A 26850-nucleotide genomic window follows, 5' to 3' on the forward strand; every position below is an offset into this window, starting at 1 on the left:
GTATTTATAGAAAAGAAAAGGGCGCATCAACTTCCTCAACCCACGATCTCCACGACACGGTACAACTCCCAACACTTGTCATCAATGCAAATCATCTCTTTTCAAAAAAGAGAGGGAACTTTCGGACTTCTGACAGCTGGAAACCCACCCATTTAATTCTAAATGGACCGGGTCTGGGGGGCATGTTGTTTGGGCTCCCAATTGATTCTCAATTGGGCCACTAAGTCCAAAGCCCAATGGCTCTAAACAAACAGCATCAAACCCACCAATGGCTAGTCAGCCATCCATCAAGGCCCAAGGCCCAAAAGCAATAAATGACCTATGGGCATTTATTATGCAAACACTATAAATAGGCCGCCAAGGCTCACACCTCAAGGTACGTCCAATTTACCGCCTTAAGACTACTCTTCTAGAGAACTTCTCTCTAGAATCCGAGCATCATTCTTACTTAAGCATCGGAGGGGCTTTCCTCGGAAACACCCCCGAAGCTAGTGACTTTGCTCTTGTGCAGGTGAATTCGGACTCCACTCATTCAAACAAGCAAGATCTTCAACACATACAAAAGGGCCTTCATTCGAAGCCCATTGTTTCCATCTTTACAACACCGGAACAACAGTAATTGTGCATGCCTCATGTTCTATTGTTCAGTTCTATAACTATTGATCTCCTTCCTACAAACATTGTCTTGTTATTAAAATCTACGAGTAAGAAAACATTGTAACTAAGCGACTATTGACTATTGGGGTTAGTCTTGAAGTGAATTTAACTAAGCGACTTGACAAAATATGAACCAATATGAACCGAGATTTGAGAGGAAACGAAGAAGAGAGAGAAGCAATGTGTTTCTTGTTATTGCAAATCTTGTTAACTGATTATTACAGCAAAGCAGAATATAAATAGTAATGAAAGCTTCTAGATTATTCTATAAGTTGTTATAACTAACTCCTAAAAACTAGGAGAGGAGAATAACAGAATGTGTGTATGGAAGCAGCATCACATCATGCAACGTGAACTTTATGAAGCAAAGAAATAAAAGCTAAAGCTATAACTAACATCCCCCCTCAAGATTGAGCATCACAAGCTCCAATCTTGGACAATAATGTCTGAAATTGTGTAGAAGAGAGAGGTTTAGTAAAGATGTCTGCCAATTGCTGCTGTGTAGGTAAGTATGATAGGTGAAGTAATCCTTCCAACACTTTATCTCTAGTAAAGTGACAATCGATTTCTATATGCTTTGTTCTTTCATGGAACACTGGATTTCTGGCTATGTGCAAAGCTGATTGATTATCACAATGCAATGTTACTGGCTTTAGATTGTGCACTCCCTAATCTTCCAATAAGCTTACAAGCCAAGTAACTTCAGAAGCTGCTGCTGCCATTGCCCTATATTCTGCTTCTGCAGAAGACTTAGAAACTGTGCCTTGCTTTTTAGACTTCCAAGAAACTGGTGAGCCACCAAGTAATAGAATATACCCTGTGATAGACCTTCTAGAATCTGGGCAAGATGCCCAATCTGAATCAGAAAAGGCCTGTAAACTGATGGTATCAGCTGCCTTTAACAATATCCCTTGTCCTGCTGTGTGAGCTAGATACCTTAGAGTATGATGAAGTGCCATAACATGAGGTTCTCTTGGACTGTGCAGAAACTGACTCAGTGTTTGAACTGCATAGGACAGATCAGGTCTGGTGTGAGTTAAGAAATTCAACTTCCCAATTAGTGACCTGTACTTCTCAATATCAGAGTAAAGTGCACCATCTATGTTGGATAATTTAATGTTGACAGGCAATGGAGTGATTGATCTCTTTGAAGTGTCAAAACCACAATTGTCAATCAAATCTTTAGTGAACTTCTTCTGACTCAAAATGATACCTTCTGAAGTGTATCCAACTTCCAAACCAAGAAAGTAGTGAAGTTGCCCTAGATCCTTGATGCTGAATTCTGAATGTAAGTAAGCTTTCAAGTCATGAAGTTTAGCAGTGTCTGTTCCTGTGAGAATAACATCATCTACATACACAGCTGCTATATTAATGTGACCATCTTGCTTGTTGATAAACAAACTGTAATCATGTTTAGATTGAAGAAAGCCCTGTGTTTCCAAAGCATGCATCAACTTCTCATGCCACTGTCTTGAAGCTTGCTTCAAACCATGGATAGATTTGATTAATCTGCATACTTTCTTGGTAGGATTAGGGATGCCTTCTGGAACTTGCATATATACTTCCTCTTTTAGATCACCATGCAAGAATGCATTGTTCACATCTAGCTGAAACAATGGCCAATTCTTACTGGCAGCAACAGCAATTAAGCACCTTATAGTACTCATTTTGACAACTGGGCTGAATGTCTCTTCATAGTCAATGCCATATCTCTGATTGAAGCCTTTGGCCACTAGTCTGGCTTTGCATCTTTCTAGTGCTCCTGTTGATTTCAGTTTGACTTTAAAGACCCACTTGCATCCTATTGCCTTTTTTCCTTGAGGTAGTTCCACCAACTCCCAAGTATAGTTTCTATCTAGTGCCTCCAGTTCTTTCTTCATTGCTTCAACCCACAAAGGTTGTTGAGCAGCTTCTGTATATGTTGCAGGTTCTGTAATGTCACATGATTGAGACAAAAAAGCTTGAAACTCATCAGGGAAAGTCACATAAGATACTAGATTGCACCAGTGTTTTGTGATTGGCATGAGATCATCTTTACCAGTGTATGCTGAGAAACATTCATATGCATCTAAATACCCTGGTTTTTTGTGTGATCTGCTTGACTGTCTTGTTGGGAGAATGGATGGTGCAACATGAACATGTTCAGAATGAGAAATGGTTTCAGAATGGGATTGAGGAGAGTTAGGAGTGGAATTGGGATTAGTCTGTAAAGGAGAAGAAGAAATGGAATCTGAGGGTGAAGAATGTGATGGAGAAAGAATTGTATTTGTGAGGTCAGGTGAGAAGTTTGTGTTTGTATGATCAGATGTTTCCAAGGTGTGAGGTGGGAATGTGGTTGCAAGAGTGGAGAAATCTGGTGTATCAAAAACATCAGAGGAAAGAAGAGTTGGTAGATAAATGGCACTGGTGTATGGAGTAAGGGAAGAGTTGTGTTTGTGGTAAAGATGAAATGGGAAATGTTTTTCATGGAAATGAACATCTCTGGATACAAAGAACTTGTGTGTATCAATTTCCAGCACTTTGTATCCTTTTTGAGTGGTTGAATACCCCAAAAACACACAAGGTGTGGCTCTGTTGTCCATTTTTGATCTACCAACCTTTGTAGTAGACACATAGCAGAGACAACCAAAAGTTCTCAAGTGTTTAAGACTTGGAGTCTGTTTGTACATTCTGGAATATGGTGATTCAAAGCCTATTGATTGAAGTGGCATTCTGTTAATCAAATAGGCTGCACAAAGAACACATTCACCCCAAAACTTCTGTGGAACTTTGGACTGAACATACAATGCCCTAGCTGTTTCTAACAGATGTTTATGTTTCCTTTCCACAACTCCATTTTGCTGAGGTGTATGACTACAGCTGGTTTGAATTAAGATTCCAAGTTTCAAATATAATTTCTTCATATCACCTTCACACAATTCCTTAGCATTATCAGATCTAACACACTTAACCATGACACCAAACTGAGTTTGTACCATATGTAAGAAATTTTCAATGATAGCAACACAATCACTTTTGTGTTTCAGAAAATGTATCCAAGTAAACCTGGTGTAATCATCCACTATAGTCAAAAACTGATTGCAACCAGATGGAGTGTTTACAGAATGAGGTCCCCACACATCCAAATGTATCAAATCAAAAGGACTAACAGACTTAATCTCACTGTGAGGAAAACTAAGTCTAGTTTGTTTTGCTGCAGGGCATACTTGACAAATAGTGTTTTGCATACAATCACCAATTTCATAGCTAGGATCTATGTACTTCAATTTATTGAAAGGTAAATGTCCTAGCCTTAGATGCCAGAGTTTTGCATTATCCACTGTAGATGAACAAGCTACACTACAGTTGTGTGTCTGCACAGAATGAGCTCCTTCCACCCTAGATTCTGCCAAATTGTATAGACCTGATTGCACCTCACCAAGAGGAATCAGCTTCCCTTGCTGACAGTAAACAAAACATCTGTTGTGAGTAAAATGAATTTCACAACCCAAGTCCTGACAGAGTTTATGTACAGATATCAAGTTATACTTGAATTCTGGTACATGCAGCACATTGGTCAGTGTTATATCTCCATTTATCATCACTGAACCAACATTTTTAACAACAACTTTACTCCCATCAGGTAATGTAATAAAGGTGTTAGACTTGTCAATAGGCTTATAGTCAGCAAATTGAGATAAATCATGACAAAAATGGTCAGAAGCACCACTATCTAGGAGCCACCTAGTATTAGAATGAGATAACAGACAGAGATTACCTGCCATCATGGCTAGGTTAGGAGTTGTAGCAGCAGCAGTATTGTTTTGTTGTTTGGCCAAAAGATCCATCAACTGTTGGTATTGCTCCACAGTGATTGTTGGATTAACTTCACTGTGATGTCCAAGTAAGACATTCTCACCAGAATTATCTTCATGTGATAGTGCAGCTACTTTGTTTTCTTTGAAATTCTTGAAACCAGGTGGATATCCATGAAGCTTAAAGCATCTGTCCACACTGTGCCCTTGTGTTTGACAATGAGTGCAAAAGTAGTTAGATCCAGGTCTGTCATATCTGTTAGTAACTCCTGTCTTCTGATAACCAGAATGAAAGTCAGATTGCTGAGTTTTGTAAGTTTTGCTGTTGTTGTTCCAATGTTCTCCACTGAATCTTCTTTTCTCAGCTGCAAAAGCTAATGTTTCTGCTTGAGTGCTAGCTTGTGATACTTCTTTGTGTCTCTCCTCTTGAGCAAAAAGTCTGTATGCCTCTGAGACTTTAGGTAATGTTGGCATCATCAACACATTACCCCTAATTGTAGCAAACTGCTCATTTAACTTCATCATAAACTGCATCACCATTTTTTCTTGCTGCCTCTGAAAGAATTTCCTAGTAACATTACAGGTACAATTATTGAATGTGCAATAAGGCATAGGATGTGCTTCTTCAATTGCATCCCAAACAGATTTAACTTCAGTGAAAAATTCAGATACAGATTTGTTTCCTTGTGTTATTTCAGCTAACTTTTGTTCAAGAGAATAAATCTGAGCCAGAGATGTGAATCCAAATCTATCCTCTAAATCAATCCAGATGTCTCTAGCAGATTTCAGAAACATGACACTCTTAGCAACCACCTCATTCAGATTGCCTAAAATCAAAGAACATACCAGATCGTTGCATCTCTCCCAAGCTTTGTACTCAATTGTACCAGAATCAGGTTTCATAATGCTGCCATCAACAAATCCAATCTTATTCTTTGCTGACAAAGCCAATATCATCGATCTCTTCCAGCTGGTGAAACCTTCTGCACCATTGAACTTGAAGGAAACAAGCTGAACTGAGTTTGCATCAGAAGGATGTATGTAATATATGCTAGAAGGATCTTGATTTGGTGGAAGATTAGCATTGTTTCTGTGTGAATTAGCAGAATCCTCATTTCCAGAAGGCATTGTCAAAAATTGTTTGAAAAGATGTTGAAATCAAACAAGTATTCAGATATAAGAAGCAAAAGAATCGAAGAACAAACTCGATTTTTCAGAGAAATCACCAGAAATTGCAGTAAAAACAGAAAGAATAAGACAGAATCAAGAAGAGGAACTTGCGGAATTTGAGAAAAAAGAGCCAAGGATCTTTAATCCTGCTCTGATACCATGACAAAATATGAACCAATATGAACTGAGATTTGAGAGGAAACGAAGAAGAGAGAGAAGCAATGTGTTTCTTGTTATTGCAAATCTTGTTAACTGATTATTACAGCAAAGCAGAATATAAATAGTAATGAAAGCTTCTAGATTATTCTATAAGTTGTTATAACTAACTCCTAAAAACTAGGAGAGGAGAATAACAGAATGTGTGTATGGAAGCAGCATCACATCATGCAACGTGAACTTTATGAAGCAAAGAAATAAAAGCTAAAGCTATAACTAACACGACTAAGCGAGTAATTGAGTATATACATTAAGCACCTGTCAAACAACAAAATGTTGATGACTGTCGAATTCTGTTCAGTGTTGTTACGCATTTTAATGGGTAGTTTGCCTGAAGTTACAGGCCCTAATCTGGGACACCAAATGTTTCTTATCAGTTGCTTGAAATCTTGTATTTCTTTGCTTTTGATCATTGCATTTCTTATGACTTATTCTAAGAGGTTATCTGGGATGTAGCAGTGTATTGCTAATTTATGTCAGAAATATGTAACAGAACTTCCATAGTGTACTTATATACTGCCTTTAATATTCTCTAGCTAGGACACATTACTGGTAGAGTTGTAGTACATGCTTGTATAATTTGATCAGCAAATTGTTGTTTCAGTTGATCAGTAAACAATTAGCTGTCATATTTACGGAAACCGAGAAACGTTGGCGTGCACACGTGTTGGACTGGTAATGTGCTAGTGATGTCAGCCGTTGAATGAGTCTCTATATATGAGCTAGTATACGCTCCTTGGACGCGAAGTAAAGGATAAGCAAGGAAGCACGATGCAGTAATAGCAAGTATATAGTCCTACAGCTGCTTGATTGGAAGTCCACAAAGAAGCTCAGATGAATTGACTTCCCCATGTCGTGGATTATTGACAACCCATAAACACAACACAACACAACACAACACAACACAACTACATATAAGTGTCTTTTGCTTATTTGTCAGCTCCTCAAACATGAAACATGCCAAAGTATTCTATAATAAGTAGAGAGGATGTCCTCATATTATGGACGGCAGGTGCGTCTCCTACATCATGCCTTATGTATTACTTTCTTTTAATATATTAAAATTCATGTTCTAATTTTATATTTACGATGAGAACTGATTGAGCTGAGAACCTTCAAACTAAATCATTTGTGAGAGCTAGTGGCATGGCATGGCATGGATCAGGCGTTACCTTATTTCTGGCCAAACACACACATTTAATAATTTACCCAACAAAGAATGAGGTTGATGACAGGTAGGAGAGTCAGGCATGAGGTATGAAACGTGTGCCAATCATATTAAATAATATCCATTCATCCACATAGATGATAGATAATTAGATATAGGCCAATTTTATTCTATTTGGAATCTTTCTTCAAAAGGATCTTCTGTGAATGTTATAATTATGTATTACTACGTACGTAGGAATTCGAATATGTGAAAATTGGTAGGAGAAAGTTTTTGGAGTAAATTATGTGACCAAGTCTGGATGCCTTTTCAATCTGGTTGCAAATATATGGACATGAACTTGACCTTTCAAAAGTATATCTGACCTTAATCCAGAGGACTATGTGATTTTCTCTATTATTCCGTATATATGATTATATGAATGCAAATTATAATTTTGTGGGGTTTTCACATCTCGCGTATCTGATAAAATTGTAATATGCAGATTCAAAAGAATTTATTTCTTTGTGATTAAAATTCTTCCTCTTCTAGACCTTAATTCACCTAAAAATTTACGTATTATAATCCTAGTTAAACACGGAGCTGTGCTTGGAATGATTCGGTTGAGTTTGTCAGTCAGACAGTCACAAGAACATTGCAGTTGTTTGACACTTTGACTATAGTCGGTTGTTAATCAGAGCCTAGCCTCTCTAATGATGTGAAGCAGTATTATCTAGCTAAAGCTAAAAGATGGTCACAGACTCACAGGCAAGTTATTTTGGTAGGACAGGAACTAGGATGCATGATTTTAATTCAGTAAGTCGTCTGTTGTAGAAAAGTTCAGTCTGATTATCAGACATTTCTATGAATCACACACCGTGACCCCTTATCATTGAATTTGAGGCCATATTGAATTGAATTGAATTGAATTGAATTCTTCTAGCTAAGGTATAGAACCTCTATAGAAATTAAGAATTAGCAAACTAGTATATAATGAGTCAAATAAAGATCACTTAAAATATTTGGTCAATATAATTAGTATACTGTTTATTTTCCTTGCTGAACAAGTTGAGAATTATGTTCGAGTATTCTGTCTCCACAGCTTTGACATTTGTGGTTTTCCATGACTGACGTGCTGAAAATCTTTGCTCTGTCATCCTAGAATGCTATAATATATATGGCTCTTGTACAAGGTTGGTCAAAATGGGATATTTGAATTTTCTTACAAGTTGATAAGCATATTACAAAACTAAAGTTGAACTCTTCTGTTAAAGATTTGGAGGATCTACAAAAATATTAATCTAAAAAAGTTAATCAAGATTCATGGCCACCAATATACCAAAAGATTAAAAAAATAATACAATGTACATATTATTTATGCTTATCATGACACTTTTCGTGTTTTCGGACATAGCTTACAGTTCAACTACCTATTCAATATAATCTTTTGTTTATTAGCATCTCCTGAAGTTATCCTCTTTAAATTCCAGGGTCAAACTTGTTTTCTGTTGGGTGACAGCAACTTTAATCATTTTTCATTGCCTAATTTAATTGGTGTATAACTTTCCTGTTGCTGTAAATGTGCAAAGAGGGCAACTGGAATAACCTCAAAGTCTTAGTAAAATTAGGAAGAAGAAATCCAAGGATCGGACTTTCTAGGATTTACATGCTAACATTCTTAGTAGAACCAACTGCTTTACTTAAGATGATAATCACAAGTTTGTACTCGTGTATTCCTATTCCTATACGGCTATACATTTTTTCTTATATTTGAGCTAGATAAGACACACAGTGGTTTCACTAGATTTTTTCAGATATATAGTTGATGGTGTGGTCATAATATCAGCATTCAACTTTAAATTTTTCGAGGATTTTCTCTGACATAATGTGAATAATACCTATATATGTTTCATGATATATCATATTAGTACATTTTAATCAAATGTTTCAATGTGCTAATCCATGTTATCTTGTAGAATATGCTTCCCACGTGAGATATTGACTTGGTGATTGGGTGGATGTCATGATATTTTACTTAGTCCATGCCTTATTTTTGTTTTAGTGGAAGGCAAGCTCTAAATGTGAAAGGTGCAAAATTTAAATTCAAATTCAAATTCAGAAAATACTTGTATAAAAGAGTTGCTCCCCTTTGCAGTCTTGTCAAACTTGAAAAACATTCATTCTAAGCACCTGTTCTCTGCTTTGGCGTTTTATCCAACCTTTCAAAACCTTCTAACTTCCTGTTTTCTGTACTTGGTGATTTAATGGATGATTCAATGAGTTCCACAAACCACAACAAGAACAAAGCTCATTTTTCTGGTGATGCTTCTGAAGATAGTGGGTGGTCTTCATATTTCGACAACTCTGTAGCTAGCAGTAATGTGGAAGATGCAGCTACCTGTTCTGGCTCTGAAAGCTCCTCTATATTTTCTTATGCAGCTGCTTCTGTTGGAAAGATGCACCCGAATGATGATTGTGTTGTGTCAGCTAGGTCTGTTGCTAAAAGGAGAAAAACGCGTGCCACTTTTATTGATCATGACCTTGAGGACACTGCAACCTCTCCTGTTTGTAATTTTGAGGTAAGAAGTAGTTCTCATGTTAATTGCTGCAAACCTTATTTATCTTTGTTGCCTTTTCTAATAATGTTTTCATTTTATTTTTCCATTAAATTCCTAACACTGAATCGATCACTTTATTTGCAATTCAGGCTCAAGACTTGGAACAATTGCAACTGAATTTGCAAGAGACAGGTTGTAGTTTGAACTTTTCGCCACCAATGCAACAAGGAAAGCACGATTATTTGAGCTTTTTTCAGGTATTGTACAAGTATCCTTGAATTCTATCACATTTCTTGACTCTTATAATTAAAATTAAGGAAAATTTGTATCGATTTTTGCCTTATTTCTTTTATCGTGTTTTGCTTAACTAATCGAATTCCTTCTGGCATTTCTTCTCTTTCAGGACAAACAAAATACCTCTAATCAGACTGGAGAAGCAACACAGTCAGATTATGTTGGGAAAGATATAAACTATGCTGGACTAAAGGAAAAGGGGCTGTGTTTGGTTCCAGTATCTTTGCTATTCAAGGTTTGGTAATAAACAGAGACTTGACTATTCTGGTATGGAAGAGTGAAGAATTGGCTTCCTGATAACTCATCAGCATATAGGCAAAAGACGCTGATCTGGTGACATTGATATCAGTGATCTGGTGACATTGATATCAGTAATCAGTAATCAGTAATCAGTAATCAGTAATCAGTAATCAGTAATCAGTAATCAGTAATCAGTAATCAGTAATCAGTAATCAGTAATCAGTAATCACTAATCAGGCCACGCGCACTATACAAGAAACAATGGGCTTAATTTGCTTATTTGTGGTGATGAATCTCGACTCTCGACTCTCGACTCTCGACTCTCGACTCTCGAGGATGAAGATGAGCATCACTATTCACTACTACAGGTCCATCTCATCTCAAACAGCTTCTCTAATAGTCTTTGACTAGTTGCGATAAGGCTACAGCACGGGTCTCCTCTGATCCTGCCTCAGGGACATTATTTAATATGGAGTGCTGATATTATTTCTCTTGTAGTTGAGCATAATTACAAGAGCTTAAATGAGTTGTCTTGTGTGATGATAAGATCATTTATAAGCTGATAGGAGCATCGCTATGCACAACAGGTCAATAACATCAGCACAAATCCTTCCGCTAGCTGTCAAGGCCAAAGACCAATCTGTGTCATTGCTGCTTAATTCTGCATCTTTCCTAATGTATTAGTTGAAAACATTATGGATATATGTGTTACTTAGATGTGTCCACCTTCCATGTTGAGGATTAGAATATTCATATTCCTTGGTTGTACTGTATATTTGAATAGATATGCTGTACTGGTGCCTGCAAGTGCCTAATGTATATATTATCCGTACATTATATATTAGATATTAGATATTAGATATTAGATATTAGATATTAGATATTAGATATTAGATAGATCACTCAGTTTTGGAAATGTATCCATGTTGTACAAACTATTGTGAGCAACTTTTTCATAGTTAAATGTACTATTGTGAGCAACTTTTTGTATGGCTTTATTATCGTACTCCTAAATTATACTTGTTGATACATTTTTGCTACAAGTTTTATGTGGTAACCTCCACATTTACATTCCTCCTCTGAATATTTATAGCATTTCTTTTGGTACTTGGACTACACTTGAAAATTCATATTCATATTGATTTTGATGATTTTATTTATTTGACCCAATTACACCGGCCTCTTTACTCTTTAGTGTTGTGGTCGATGTATTAGCAGAGTCCTGGAGTTCTGTTGCTGCACTTTTGAGTGTATCTGTCTGATGACAAGGTTAGATCAATACCAATTCTTATATATACTGTATCACATGCATTTGCTGAAAAACTTGCTATTTAGGCAGTTATTTTGCTGAACAAAGTTACTGTCGAAATCTAAGAATAAGTGAGAGAGATGAGATGAGACAAATCGCGGTTGTTGCTCAGGTTGAGCACAAGCTTATACGAGAGAAAACGCATGTCTACATTGTGAACAAGTGTCTTGTCTAGCTAACGTTAGTCTATATCAACTATTTAAACTAAGAGCATGAATAAGGGGAGTCTCTTAGATGACTCTTAAGGAGAGAGAAAAAAAAATAAGAGCTAGCTCTTAGGTGTGTAATGGGAGTCTCTTATTTGGATATTGTAAGAGAAATTTCTCAATAAGAGCTAGCTCTTATTTTATAAGAGCTAGTGCCACGTCATTGCTTTTGTATAAAAATAAAATAAAAAAAGAGGGTAGGAGAGTATAAGAGCTAGTATTAAGAGTTGGTCAATTTCCACAATTTTTGGGAGGGGCTCTTATTTAGAGTTGAAGCTTATGTGGACATAGGAGAGAGACTAAGAGTCACCAAAATAAGAGTCTCCCCTTATTGATGCTCTAACCTGTTTATAATATAGAGCTGATCAACATGGGCCCGGCCCGAAATATATCGGATTTTGGCCAAAATATTTCGGCCCGATTTTCGGGCTCCACCCGAACTTTTAAAATATTTTGCGGGCTTTGGGCAACTTAAAACGACAAATTTAGTTATAAATATGGCCCGTCCCGAAACAACGGGTTTTAGGCACAAAAAATTGGCCCGAAGCTTGGCCCGACTCGGCCTGACATTATGGACTGATTTTTTTGTCCTCGGCACGGCCCGAACCCAGTCCGCCTTTTTGATCAGGTCTAGTTTATATATATTACTAATGTGTTCTGATGAAGGAGCCTACATTAATTCACTACAACAAAATAGGGTTCTAGCGGCATTTGATTTGTCCTTAGGCGGCATTTAAAATGGCCGCTAAAGGCTATAGCGGCATTTAAACATATGCCGCTAGATCTAATGTCGGGAGAACTTCTAGCGGGATTTAATCTATTTGCCTGTAAAGGGTCAAATAAATGCCGCTAGAGTCCTTTTCCTAAAAGAGACTATTATTATGCTCCTGCTAATGCTTCCACTTCTATTCTATCCCATATACACTAAAATCTTCATATTTAGATCCCACAACAATACACAAATAAATAACAGTTGCAAAATAATTAATTAATAATATATATTTATATATATGCATAATTGTAGTTACATCATCCAAAGTACACAAAATACTCATTACATTTTTCTTGTTGTCGAATTTCTAATACATACTTCATACTACTTATAAAGTACACATGATCAAAAATTCAATTCAAAATCTATTTGTACTCTTCACTAGCTTCCAAAATCAGCATCAAACCTTCATGATCGAATAATATAGACGAATTCTCCCTACTTGATTAAAATAATCTGAAAAGCAAAGATCATATTATTAAATAATGTAATGGAAAAATGAAAAATAAGGATCCAAGTATAAATTAAAAAGTATACCTGGTCATGGATTATTGTCATTTATCATTTCCTATCGAATATAAAAAACACAAACCAATATATAATCACTCGAGGTTTCTAATATGAAGTTAATTATAGGAGTAAAATATTGAAGTTACTCAGAATATAGTAACCATAATCACAAGAAAATCATACGGTGAAGATAATTCTTTATAAAATAATTAAAGCTTCTTACCACAGCTTGTTTTGATTTTTCATCCATTGACGTTGGAACAATTTTACGTTCTTTACGAGCATCCAAGAAAACCCTAGCTCTTGACGGTACTTCTCCATTGATAGTCTATAACACATATGTAAAATTTGTCACTAATTTGATTTGTGTAACACAAAATGACTATTAGAAAACAAGCCTCAATAGAAAACAATAATAAAACAATACTTAGCATCAACAATTTTACTCTCTGGATTCTCTGCATTATTGGTTCTTCTAGACTTATTGATGCAACCATATTCGTTGGAGTTCTAACAATTTCGTCAATAGCAACCTGACAACCTACATCTTCATGTGAATGTAGAGTCACAATTTGAGGTATCTTTCGTCTTCCCGTAATTGAATCTGTATTCAAGCCAGGGAACTCAAATAGAAGTTAACTTAGTATTCAAACTTAAGCATTTATAGATACATTTAAAACATTCAAAGGTAGTTCACATAGCAAAGCATCACGTACACATCACAAATAGTACAGATTAAAAGGAATAGTTTAAATGTATAGATGTGGAGAGGCTAGGGATGAGATATACTCCTACCAAACCAAACATAAAACCGAGAAAACACAAGCTCAACAAAAAAAATAGCACATAAACTACAAAGTCAACTCTGGCCGGAACAACAACCTAGCAAGAATTGACAACATCAACACTGGAACTCTAACACCCTCCCTTTGGCTGCTTCTATGCAGCACTGAACATCAACCTACAAAGACTACTAGAAAACCAACAACATCACACAAAAAACTGCAGAAAAGATGTCTAGTTCAAGGTCTTGTAAGTAACATCAATATTGGATACTGTTATAATTGAGCACGGACAGAACAAAATTGCAGCACAGAACAACGCAAGAGCAGGCCAAACAAATGATAGTGTTCCTGCTTTTCTCACTCCCAATTCTTTTGTCTAAATCTCCATCTCTTACTCGTTGTCTTCCATTTGGTCTTCGTCTACATAAGTCCCTTTGAAAGCCGGAAGATCATCAATTTTATCAAAGTTATATTAACATAAGAGTACACAGAGCAAAACCATAACTAATTTTTTAAATATCAGCATAGAAATCCCTACACAAGCCAACCTAATAAAGGAAAAAACAACATATTAACTTGTAACTTGTAAGCTAGTCAATGTTTTTTAAACCTGCATTATAGTGAATACTAGTTGAAATAGCTTATTATAGGTCCTATGAACTAAATTAGTAGTTGATAAATCATGTATACAGAAATAATGATAAAGATAGGCAATCACATACTCTTAGAAAAAACTTAATTGAAAAGGCCAAATGAGGTTACTTGACATGCACTTTGTATACTGAATACCTGCTAATCTGCTATCAACCATAAAGACAATCTTGTTCGCTCTACCACGATCAAACAAATTACACACATGCTCTTCTAAATGAAATCAAGTAAAATTAAAAAGGCAAGAACTCTTCCTTTTAAAAAAAGCCAAGGTTGTTATACTCTCACCTTGAAGAACAGATGGAACATATTATATAATTTTCCTTAACAAACATCTAGTATTATTAGAAATTATGCAAATAGTTGAACGCGGTAGCAACCACAACGCTAGATTCTGCTGAGATTTTGCAACCTCCTTTCCAAATCCTTAAAGATCAATAAATTGGGTTATTTGTATTTTACTGGTCCATACATATTTCACCCTTATTAAGATTTAAGAATACAAAATTGAATGAGGTCGTTTTAAGAGTACAAATTTATTTGTGTTCAAGGCTCAATTTCAAACACAAATGAGGAAAGTTCCATTACTTTCGCCAATAAGCTTGGCTTGGCTCAAAGAAACAAGAACATTTACAAGCATATACCTAGAAGAAATTACACCAAAGTCAGAAACTTTAGTAATGCAACTTCAGTGAAACCAATTTTGAACTTCAATTCAACCATTAGACACAAATTACCATCTCAAATCTAAAAGCTTAAAAATCATTAAAAAATTTAACCTTAATTTTGAACTTGAACTCTTATTAAATGAAAAAAAAATGAACTTTGAGTATTCCTTAGAAGGTTGGACATACCATCAAGATCGAAGAAGGTCTACTAACAATCGACTCATCAAACCCGTGATGCCGCTACCACCGTTGCAGCCACCGCCTCAAAGATCTACCTCAATTGTTCAATTGTGAGCAAGAATCCAAAATTTTGTAACGACAACAAGAATTTCAACACTATTATGCTAAGGATTGAATCTCTACTTTTGAGCAGTTAGAATTGTAGATGAGAGAGAAAACGTTTAAGGGGGTTAGGGTTTGAGTCTTAATTTTGCAATTATGCGAGACTCTGAAGATGAGGGTTTTTTTGGGGGGTTGGAAAAACCTGAAGCGCGAATACTTTTTTCATTTCGCCCAAATAATCGCGCCTAGTGGGCTGTTGCACCGCCAAAGAAAATTTGGGGTTTTAGTGGCATATAAAAAAAATGCCACTAGATATGCCACCTAAAGATGTAATGTAGTGGCATTTACCATAAATGCCGCTAGATAAATGCCGCTAGACTAATAAATTGTTGTAGTGATTAATAAACATCAAGTTAGCAATTAAAAAGCGTTGAGAAAAATGTCTATGTGCACGTATTACTCTTTCCATTGCGCCACATCATTCACTCACCACTCACCAAATGATATGTCATATCATGGATAACCAAAAATCAATACGTACAATGGGATTCGAACCTCCAGACCTTAAGTGTGGATGATAACTTTCATTACCATGTTAACTAACAACCAATTGTGGTTTATCTCTTCACATTAATTTATAAATGAATGTTCACCTGAAGTTTAAACCAACTAAATTTTTATGTGTTTTTTTCTATTGACTGTTTTGAAAAAAAAAAATTAAATAATTAGGACAACCATGAATAAATATGATGTCGTAAGTCTCATAAGCATCAACTATAGAAATGCCTTGCATGGCTGCATATATCTAATTTAGTGTTTATTAATTTGAATCACTTATTTCCACTAGAAAACAAATTATACAAATTGTAAGATGATGCAATTGAAAATTATTTCTCATGATAAATTATGTAGTGTGTTTGTGTAGTTAACGAACTTTATAGATGTTTTTCACTTTATGGTATAAATGTATTTTATCATCTCAAGAAAAATCTAAAATTTAAACTATTCAATGTAGCAATCGGGGCATCGTCCGAACCACACACTAGTTTAATTAACAATCATGCAAATTACGTTGTATTTATTGCTCACCCCATTACGAGACATATTGATTTTTTTTTAGACAATGGATGTTCTTATTTTACTCCATATTTCCTTAGATAAATTAGGACACAATTTTGAAAGAAGACTATACTAACTTTTGTGTACTTTTTCTTTCCGAAAAAAAATCTATTACATCTCTATTATATAAGGGAACTTTTGAGGTCATTATCGTAAATGATTTTTGGGATCCTCTTATGGAATAGTCTAAAATACCCCTACTACTTACAAAAATATTAACATTAATTATAAAATAAAATAATTAAATCTGATATTAAATCTGATATTAAAACTCAATTTCAAGGTTTACAGGCAATGTATTTGATGCAGGCTCAAGAAAAGCTGAGTAAGCTTAGTGACTGCTCTGCTAAAGTGCCTCATTTCTACTGGCTTCCTTGCTGACTGCTCTCAAGTTAAGTTGGTGTTGCTGATATGCTTCCTTGCTCACTGCTCTACTAAAGTGCCTCATTTCTACTGGCTTACACTTCTATGTTGTAGACTTTCAGTTTGAATTTTTATATAATTAGTCATCAGATAAACTGGAAATGAACTTCATGATATTTGTATGTCTTGGACATCAGAAAATTGGTTGTGGTGGTTTTAATCATGGGCAACTGCTGTTGATTTGGATTTTGTGAAACTGGAAATGAACTTCATGGTATTTGTATGCAATGATGATGGTATTACTATATGTAGGAATATTAATATTGCTGTGGGATATGTAGCAGGTGCATATGAGAATAATTGTCATGTCTTTTGCCACGGGAGATGTCTGTCATAGTTGCTAGTTGGCTTTTGCGACGGGAGGTTAGCCCGTCGTGTTTTGCCTTTTGCGACCGGATTTTCTCCTGTCATAATAGGTTTTTTGCGACGGGAATTTTTCCTGTCACAATAAGCTTTTGCGACGGGGTCATGACGGGATTGTCAATTACAACGGCCCCCTTTCATGACGGGCTTGTGACGGGTAATCCCGTCATAATAGGTCTTTTATGACGGGTCAACGACGGGATTTCCCGTCATAAATAGATCATTTTCTTGTAGTGTGGGTTATTCTTGTTCTTGCATGTATACGAGGAACTCACAGTTTCTTACAGTCTAATATATCATGTTGTGTTGACCACTGACAAGATGTATTAGAAATGTCATGTTTTCTGATTGTAATGTTTCGCTTCATAAATGTAATTATAGAATTACTAGTGTTCCGGTGTTGTAAAGGTGGAAACAATGGGCTTCGAATGAAGGCCCTTTCGTATGTGTTGAAGATCTTGCTTGCTTGAATGAGTCGAGTCTGAATTCACCTGCACAAGAGTAAAGTCACTAGCCTTGGGGGTGTTTCCGAGAAAAGCCCCTCCGATGCCTAAGTAAGAACGATGCTCGGATTCTAGAGAGAAGTTCTCTAGAAGAGTAGTCTTAAGGCGATAAATTGGACGTACCTTGAGGTGTGAGCCTTGGCGGCCTATTTATAGTGTTTGCATAATAAATGCCCATAGGTCATTTATTGCTATTGGGCCTTGGGCCTTAATGGATGGCTGAATAGCTTTTGTGGTAGGTTTGATGCTGTTGTTTAGAGCCATTGGGCTTTGGACTTAGTGGCCCAATTGAATATCAATTGGGAGCCCAAACAACATGCCCCCCAGACCCGGTCCATTTAGAATTAAATGGGTGGGTTTCCAGCTGTCAGAAGTCCAAAAGTTCCCTCTCTTTTTTGAAAAGGGATGATTTGCATTGATGACAAGTGTTGGGACTTGTATTGTGTCGTGGAGATCGTGGGTTGAAAAGAAGTTGGTGCGCCCTTTTTCCCTATAAATACTGGGCGCAAAGCTTCCTTCAAACCTTTACTTTCTCTCTCTTTTACACAAACTTCCTCTCTTTTTTCGGCGATCGTAGTTTTCGAGTTTCTTCAGATCTACGGAATTCATTCAGCTTTTAACTTCGGGAACTTGTGTCATTCGCTTTGTCGGCGAATTCCGCTTCGGCAAAAGGTAACTTGTTTCTGAATTTTCCTTACTTTTTCGTTCTTTCCTCTACTCCTCAATCTAAACCTTAGACCGAGAATTTGCAACCATGGCGAAAAATAAGGGCAAGAGTAAGTTCATCGTTGGCTCTTCTAGTGAGAGGGAGGATGTGCCTTCGGGAAGGGTACAGAAAACTTCGAGGGGCTAGCCTTCGGAGAAGCCGGTGGAGAAACGCTCGACTGGTTGGGACGCCTCCAAAGATGGCGCTGTTGGAGGGTCTGGTGTGTCTGAACGCGCTGCTTCTGGTAAGAAGGCTGGTTCTTCGGGTGTCCGTCGTCCTTACCCTGAGTTTCCAGTTCATTGGACTGAAGCTGATCCGAAGGGTAAGTATGCTCCGATTTTGCATGAGACCACCAAGATTGATGGTCCGTTGGAAATCAGTCAGTGGTGACTGGTTAGTGGAGGCGAAGCTGGGGAACTATCATCGGAAGGACGAGGAGCTATACGGAATCCAGCATGCCTTGGGGTACTGGTGTGAACTTCCTGATCAAGAGCGTCCTCGGGTGACTCATCCGCCGAAGGGGTTCATCTCTGTGTACACTCATCACTTGGAGAATGGCCTTCGCTTTCCTTTGGATCCGTTCATTTCCGAGCTCCTGGTGTCGTACAACATCAGTTTGGCCCAACTTACACCCAAGTCTATGAGGTACATCATCGGATTTAGATGGGTGTGCGACTTCGTTAACTTTCCCTGTTCTGTCTCCGTTTTTAGAGATCTCCACGATCTGTCTTTCAATCATGCTTCCAAGGGTGATGGGTATGGTTGGTGGACCATCATCAACAAAAAGTCCCGAAGGAGAGGGGAGCCGAACTACATTACGGCATACCCTTACCTCAGCTCTGACCATAAATGTAAGACGGAGTGGTTGCTTGTTCGCGTGCCGACGGATCCGAAGCACCCCAATTTCTATCGCCCTCCAAAGTGGTTCGTGAGGCCTGATCCTGATATGGTGGGGGTGGCTGCTCCGGATCGGAACCATCAGCACTACGTGGATCTCCTCCAGTGGTTTTTGGCTCGGGAGGATAACTATAAACTGCCGTCTAGCTGGCTCCCGAACCTTAACTACATCTTGCGGGAGGACATTCTTGCTGTCGCCGGTCTCAGCAGGATTTTTGACAGGGGTAGGTGTCTTTCGGCTGGGACCGTGTTTCAGTGAGTTTGTCCTCCTCTTTTTCCTTCGGTTTATTGATTCGTTTTGTAATTTGTTTTTGCAGAGTACGGCTTTAGCTGTCTTGATCCTGAGATTTTGGGCATTTCTTTGGATCTGCGAACTATTCACGACTCGGCTCCTGATTACAAGTTCGGGAAAGAGAATCCTCGTAATCCTCGCCTGAAAGATTACGTGTTGTCTCCTTCGGGTGTTGCTCAGATATCCGAAGTTCGAGCTGATCCGTGGGATTCTGCCTCCTCTCCCGAAGCTGTTCCAGTGAAGGTCGTGCTTCCTGTTTTAAGGACAACTTCGGATCCGGTGAGTGTTTCTATCGGCTCGGTTTTTTATTTGTCTTTACTTCTTCTTTGGTTGGCCGTCGGCTAACGTCTTGGTCCTGGACCATCTTTTTAGGGTCATGGGACAGACGCTGTGCCGCGCGCCGTTCCTTCGGTTTCATCCCCGGCTCGGATAGATATCTTTTTATCTAGGAACCGGGTATTTCGCCTTTTTTCTTTATTTCCTCTTTTGTCTTCCTCTAAATTTATTGATCCTTGGTCTCCTTTTCTTAGGATCAAAGGAAAAGGAAGGGTAGTACTCTTCTGAAGTCTTCTGCGCATCCGAAGAAGGCGAAGGTTTCTCAGTCCTCGGAAAAGGTATTTGCTCTGACCTAGGAGCTTTTTGTAGTCCGTCTTTTCCCTTTCCGAAGCTGATCTTTGAATGCTTGTTTTGTAGGAAACGACTTTGGAAGACATGCCTCCTCCTAAGAACCTTCTTCACTTCATGCCCTTGCCAGGGCAGAAGTTAAAGAGTGTGGTGGTTGTGGAACCGCCGCCCGTGGATCAACCGTTGGCTGAGGAAGATACCATCCCCTCTCCGCTGAAGACGTCTACTGCTTTAAGGGTCGAGATCCAGGATATCACCAAGGTGGTGGAGGCGATCGAGACCGACTCTGTTCCTGGCTCGGATGTCCCTATCGTGGCCGAGGAGAAAAAGGAATCTGCTGACGTTCCTCTCGAAAGAGAGAGAAGTCCAGATAAGGAGATGGTGGATCTTACGGGCCCTGATGTTGAGATTCCCGAGGTTGAGAAGGATGTCCCTTCTGCTGAGGAAGAGCAGCCCGAACAGGGTCTGACGAGGAAGAGGCGCCACTCAACTTTGGGTTCTACTTCGACCTCGGCCCTGGATAGATTGATCCATGCTGACCCTTGCTCGGATGTTCCGCTGAAACAAATCCCCGAGGAAGTAAGGGAGGCGATGGCTCGGTTTGCTAGGGCTCCGGTTTTGGGAGAGAATCCCCTGGCTCACGTGGGCTCTTTAGTGGGTCCCGAAGCTGCTCGGGAGAACCGACTTCGGGCCAATCCGCAGTGGAGGGTTCCTGGAGCTGAAGAGAGGAATCCAGCTATGATGGCCCAGTACTACCTGAATGAGGTAAGTGTTGGATTGCTTTTCGATTTGTCTCTATGTTTTATGTTTTTCCTACTTTTGCTTATCTTTTCTTCGCTCTCAGGCTGTCTTCTGGTCCTCGTTCGCTTCCGAGTGCAGCTCGGTTGAGGAGAGACAACTGAGGAAATATCAGGAGGCTTATGCTCGTGATATTCCTATCTTGGACCAGAAGGCTGGGCAGCTCTTCTCCGAGCTTGTGGAAGTCAAGCAGCTGTATCTTAAGTACAGTCGCGAGGCTAGAGCTATTGCTGAGCAGATCGGGACCGAAGTTGGTAAGCTCACCTTCCGAGTCGAAGAGGATGCTGAAAAAATAGCTTCCTTCGACAAGGAGAAGAAGGATATGGCCGCCAAGTTTGCGAGCGAACTTGAAGAAAAAGACAGACTTCTCAAGGAGATGACGTCTAAATTTGAGGCGGCTGATAAGGAGAGCAAGGATGCGGAGGCGAGGCTTCAGCAGTTTGTCAAGAATCGGGAGATGATTCAGAATCAAGCTGACAAGGTGCCTGTTCTTCAGCTGAAGATCCGAGAGAAGGATGAGACCATTCGGAAGTTGGAGCAAGACCGAGCTGACCTCTATACTGCTAATCAGTGTAGAGAGCAGTATTGGAATGGAATCCTGGGTGCTCGGCGCATGTTTGCGAAGCACATGCCTCATTTCCTTTGGAATGAGAAAGTTCCTCTCTGGATGCGGGCCCAGGATCACTTGGTGGAATGCCAGGCTGATCGAGACGAAGCTGAAGCTGAACGCCAAGCTGCTCTTGCAGAGGCTCGAGCCCAGAAGGCGATTTCCGAAGGTGACACTACTGCTGGGGGTTCTTCGAAGGATGCTCCCCTAGGGGCTGTTCCTGAGACTCCCAAGAGTTAGGGATTCGGGCAGTCGTCTTCTTCAGAGTCGGTCGGTTCCAGTTGAGGACTTCCGAATGTGTGCTTGCCTTTCCCCCTTTTTCCTCGGCGCTGCGTTGTACTTGTTTCTTTTTGCTTTTTAGTACTTCGGTAGGCCGGTATTATCTGTTGATGGCTGCTGATTTTAACTGTTTCATTTTGTTTTCAATTTTTGAGGGTCCTCGGGTGTGTCCCGAGTTGTTTGATGTATTTGTACTTCCCCCGAATATTGAATAAAAAATGAATGTTCGTTACTTGGCTGCTTCTTTTCAACTTTTTGCGTTTTCCGAAGTTTTAAGTCTGCCTTTGAGCTTGTAATTCTCGAGCTTTTCTTTGTGGACTTGTTGAGAGATCCTTTGATTTCTGTGAGTTCTTCAAATATGTAGATCTGCTAAGAGACTCTTTAATTTTGCGAGTTCTTCAAATCCGTAGATCTGCTAAGAGACTCTTTAATTTTATGAGTTCTTCAAATCCGTAGATCTGCTAAGAGACTCTTTAATTTTGCGAGTTCTTCAAATCCGTAGATCTGCTAAGAGACTCTTTAATTTTCAGACTCTTCAGACCCGTCGATCTGCTAAGAGGTCTGAATTGTTCTTCCGATCTCTTGTGGTTCGGAAACTTGGGCAAGAGATCGCTAGTCTGCCTCTTAGTTATGACTTAGGCGATCCGTGGATCTGAGCCGAAGTTTTATAACTTGATTCGAGCGACTGATTGTTGCGAACAAGTTTTATCGAGGTATCGCGAATCCGAGGATTCTGGGCGATTCCCGAAGTGCGTGATTTGGTCATTTCTTGTATTTTATCAAGGAATGGGCAAAGTCAACCTGTTTTTAGTCTCGGATTGATCAGATCCGAGGCAGCATGCATAAAAAAGGACAATGAATTTTAAAATATAGAGATAGGTTTAATGAAACGCATGGTGCCACAAAAGGCTTTCCTCTTCTCATTAAACAACTTACTTGGCTTACAGAGAGGTCATACAAAATATTTCTTGAGAACATCGGTATTCCAATGGTTCTTCAAGATTGTTCCATCTAACTGTTTCAGCATAAAAGTGCATGGCCTTTTTTCAAATTGGATGATGTATGGTCCTTCCCAGGTGGCTGAGAGTTTGCCATGGATCCGTCCTTTCTGAACCGAGGCGGCATTTCTAAGTACTAGACCGCCGGCTTTTAGGGGTCTGGCGTTGACTCTTCGATTGTAATGCTTGTTGACCCTCTGCAAATAAGCTGCGTTGAGTGTCCTTGCATCGTTCCTAGCTTCATCTAGTAGGTCGAGAGCTTCAGACAGAAGTTGATCGTTGCTTTCTCCTTGGAGTCCATCATATCTGTTGTATGCCTGGATCCTCAAGCTTTCTGTTCCGATTTCCACAGGGATGACAGCCTCGGATCCGTATACTAGGTGGAACGGTGTTTGCCCAGTAGCTTCTTTCTCGGTGGTCCGAAGGGACCATAACGTTCCGGGTAGCTCTTCCAACCACTTGTTTTTGTCATCCTCGACTCTTTTTTTGAGTGCGTTGAGGATGAGTTTGTTTGCAGCTTTAGCTTGCCCGTTGCTTTGTGGGTGGCAAACTGCCGAGTAAGCTAGGTGTATGCCGAACTGTTTGCACCATTTTTGCAGCGGGGTGTTGTCGAACTGTTTCCCGTGGTCGAAGACCATTAGTCTTGGTATGCCGAACCTTGTGATGATGTTCTGCCATATGAACTTGCAGACCTGAGGTTCGGTGATGGAGGAGACAGTTTCGGCTTCGATCCATTTGCTAAAATAGTCTACTCCTACAATCAACCACTTCTTCTGGTTCGTAGCTGAGGGGAAGGGACCAATGATGTCTAACCCCCACTGTGCGAATGGTAAGGGATATAGTGTTGATTGTAGAGTTTGAGCTGGTTGATGGATAGCTGGTGCGAACTTTTGGCATTTCTCGCATTTCCTTGCCATCTGCTTTGCTTCGGAAACCATAGTGGGCCACCAGTATCCGGCCCGAAGGGCTTTGTGCGCCAACGTCCTGCCTCCGATGTGGTTTCCGCATATTCCGAGGTGGATTTCCCTTAGGATATAGTCAACGTCGGTTGGACCCACACATTTTAGCAGTGGAGCGGAGAATTATTTCCTCATGAGCTCTCCTTCGGCGTCGATGATGAACCACTTGTTGAATCTCTTCAGCTTTCTCGTCTGTAGCTTATCTTCGGGAAGTTCTCCCCTTTCTTTGTATGCAATTACTGCGTCCATCCAGCTAGGTTCGGTACGTACACTGCATACTGTGGGGGGTGGAAAGTCAATGCTTCTCTCTTGGTGAACCTCCACGTGGACTGACCTGTTTAGGTCGATGAGTGTTGAGCTTGCGAGTTTTGACAGTGCATCAGCTTGCATGTTTTGTCCTCGGGGGATGAGGATGACTTCAAAGGATCTTAACTTTGACGTTAAGGATTTAATTTTCGCTAAGTAAGCTGTCATGCTGGGCCACTTGGCCTCATACTCCCCTCGGATCTGGTTGGCTACAAGCTGGGAATCAGTTTTGAGACAAACATGCTCGGCCTCCAGGGATAAGCAAAGCTCTATCCCTGCGATTGCGGCCTCATATTCGGCCTCGTTGTTGGTTGCTTTGAATCCGAACTTTAATGCATACTCTATGCTTTTCCCTGTTGGGGGGATTAATACAACTCCTGCTCCTGAGCCGTTTACTGTGGAAGATCCGTCAGTGAAGACCTCCCAAGTGCTTTTCGTATCATCCAGCATTTCTTGGTATGAGCACTCGGCCAAGAAGTCTGCCAGTGCCTGTGCCTTGATAGCTGTCCTCGGCTGATATTTGATGCCGAACTCTAATAGCTCGAAGGCCCAGGCAGCCAATCTTCCTGACCTCTCTATTTTGTCGAGTACTTTCTCGAGTGGTTGATCGGTCAGTACTGTGATCTGATGGGAGTCGAAGTATGGCCTCAGTTTTCGTGCAGCTACTACCACTGCATATGCAACTTTCTCGATGAGCGGGTACCGAGTTTCGGCCCCTGTGAGTGTTCGGCTGGTGAAGTAGATTGGCTGTTGCTTCTTCTCTTCTTCCCGAAGAAGCACTGCACTGACGGTTCCAGGGCTGACTGCGACATATTGATATAGGGTTTCCCCTTCCTTTGGTCTGGCCAGTGTTGGCAGTTGGGCTAGGTGGGCTCTGAGCTGTTGAAAAGCCTCTTTTTGCTCTTGCTCCCATATCAGCTCGGGGTCCACTTTCCTCGGGACCCCCTTTTTCTTGATTGGTTCTGCTTCTCCCCCGGGGAGGCTCTTTGGCTTTAGCACTTTGAAGAAAGAGGCTCCCTTGTCCGAGGCTTTTGATATGAACCTTGTTAGTGCGGCTAACCTGCCGGTTAGCCTCTGCACGTCTCTCTTGGTCCTCAGCTCGGGTAGATCCAATGCTGCTTGGACTTTGTCTGGGTTCGCATCGATTCCTCTTTCGCTCACCATGAATCCGAGGAACTTCCCTGACTTCACCCCGAAGATACATTTTTTCGGGTTCAGCTTCATGCTGTATTTTCTCAGATTTCTGAAGGTCTCGGCCAAGTCCTTGACATGGTCTTCCTCCTTGATGCTTTTTACAATGGAGTCATCCACATAGACCTCGACGTTCCTCCCATTCTGGTCGGCGAAGACGTGATCAACTAACCTCTGGTAGGTAGCGCCGGCATTTTTCAAGCCGAAGGGCATCATTTTTTATTTGAACACTCCTGCACTCGTGATGAATGTTGTCTTCGCCCTGTCGTCGGGGTGCATGAACACTTGATGGTAACCTGAGAAGGCATCCATGAACCTGAGCAGTGCATGGCCGCTGCCGCTGGTAGAGTCGACCAATTGGTCTATCCTTGGCAGGGGATAACAGTGTTTGGGGCAGACTCGGTTCAGATCTGTGAAATCCACACACATTCTCCAAGAGCCGTTTGCTTTCTTGACCATCACCACGTTGGCCAACCATTTTGGGTACATGCATGGCTCGATGAATCCAACTTCCTGCAATTTTTTTACCTCTTCGGCGATGGCTTTGTTTTTCTCCGAGGAGTAATTTCTCTTCTTCTGTTTGATTGGCCGAGCTTCAGCGTTGACGTCCAGCTTGTAACAAATCAACTTCGGATTTATCCCTGGCATATCTGCTGCTGACCATGCAAAAATGTCTTTGTGATCCCTGAGCAGTTGGATCAAATCGATTCGGAGCCCCGAGCTTAGGCCCTTGCCTATTCGGACGCTCCTGTCTGAATCCTCTTCGAGGAAGATATCCTCCATTTCTTGATCTGGCTCGGGAGATAGGGTTTCGGGGCGGGCATCAACCTCCGCGGGAGATAAGCTGCTCGTGCCTGCTTTTCTCCTCTTTGCCTCGTTCTCTTCTCCTGGGGCATCTTTCTTTTCTCCCTCAGCCTCGGAACCGTCTCCTAATTTAGGCTTTCGGATAGCGGTGTGGCAGGTTCTTCTTGCAACCTCTTGATCACCTCTAATTCGTTCGGCGAATCCTGCGTCCGAGACGTAGATCATCAGCTGATGGTACGTGGATGGGACTGCTTGCATCTTGTGAATCATGGTTCTTCCCATGATTACGTTATATACTGAGTCGCAGTCCATCCCCAAGAATTCGTCTCGAAGGGTTTTTGCTGCTTGGCCTTCGCCCACTGTGACTGGTAGGGTGATCTTTCCGCGAGGGATAGCTGCGGATCCGTTGAATCCGATCAGGGGGTAACTGACTTTCGTCAATGCTTCCTCTGACTCCTCGAGGATCAGTTGCTCGAAGCAATTTCTGAAGATGATGTTGACGGCACTTCCTCCGTCGACCAACACTCAGTGTACGTTGTGGTTATTGAGGTCCATGGAAATGACCAAAGGATCGTCGTGTTTGTACTGGACTCCGAAGCAATCATCGGCAGTGAAGGTCATGTTTGGGGGGTGTGGTTGGTTATCTCCCACTGCGCTGAAGTTGACTCGATGGGTGAGAGCTCTTAGGTGTTTCTTGCTGGCCTGGCCAGACCTCTGTCCCC

At 40.2% G+C, this 26850-nt stretch overlaps 1 protein-coding gene and 1 long non-coding RNA gene across 2 annotated transcripts; one reads left to right on the plus strand and one right to left on the minus strand.

The window, feature by feature from the left end:
• Positions 1-6283: 6283 nt before the first annotated feature.
• On the plus strand, positions 6284-11084 carry LOC110795751 (uncharacterized). Its single transcript, XM_022000770.2, has 3 exons — positions 6284-9563; positions 9692-9799; positions 9946-11084. Exons 1-3 carry the CDS (start codon positions 9249-9251, stop codon positions 10078-10080), a joined length of 558 nt encoding a protein of 185 aa, XP_021856462.1. The 5' UTR covers positions 6284-9248; the 3' UTR covers positions 10081-11084.
• A 1491-nt stretch (positions 11085-12575) lies between these two features.
• LOC130459961 (uncharacterized) lies at positions 12576-15525 on the minus strand. Its single transcript, XR_008919736.1, has 4 exons — positions 15164-15525; positions 13097-13477; positions 12901-12931; positions 12576-12819 (listed from the first exon to the last, which is right to left on the minus strand). It is a non-coding gene; the product is annotated as an uncharacterized lncRNA (long non-coding RNA).
• Between the last annotated feature and the right edge of the window lie 11325 nt (positions 15526-26850).

Source organism: Spinacia oleracea, chromosome 4 (genome assembly GCF_020520425.1).
Source record: "Spinacia oleracea cultivar Varoflay chromosome 4, BTI_SOV_V1, whole genome shotgun sequence".
In the NCBI taxonomy this organism is placed as follows: domain Eukaryota; kingdom Viridiplantae; phylum Streptophyta; class Magnoliopsida; order Caryophyllales; family Amaranthaceae; genus Spinacia; species Spinacia oleracea.

Bases quoted from the DNA above. Each gene is read 5' to 3' on its own strand.
- LOC110795751 (XM_022000770.2), top strand. From the start codon at position 9,249: ATGGATGATTCAATGAGTTCCACAAACCACAACAAGAACAAAGCTCAT. The intron at 9,564-9,691 runs GTAAGAAGTAGT...TTTGCAATTCAG, and splicing joins CTCCTGTTTGTAATTTTGAG to GCTCAAGACTTGGAACAATT. The intron at 9,800-9,945 runs GTATTGTACAAG...CTTCTCTTTCAG, and splicing joins ATTATTTGAGCTTTTTTCAG to GACAAACAAAATACCTCTAA.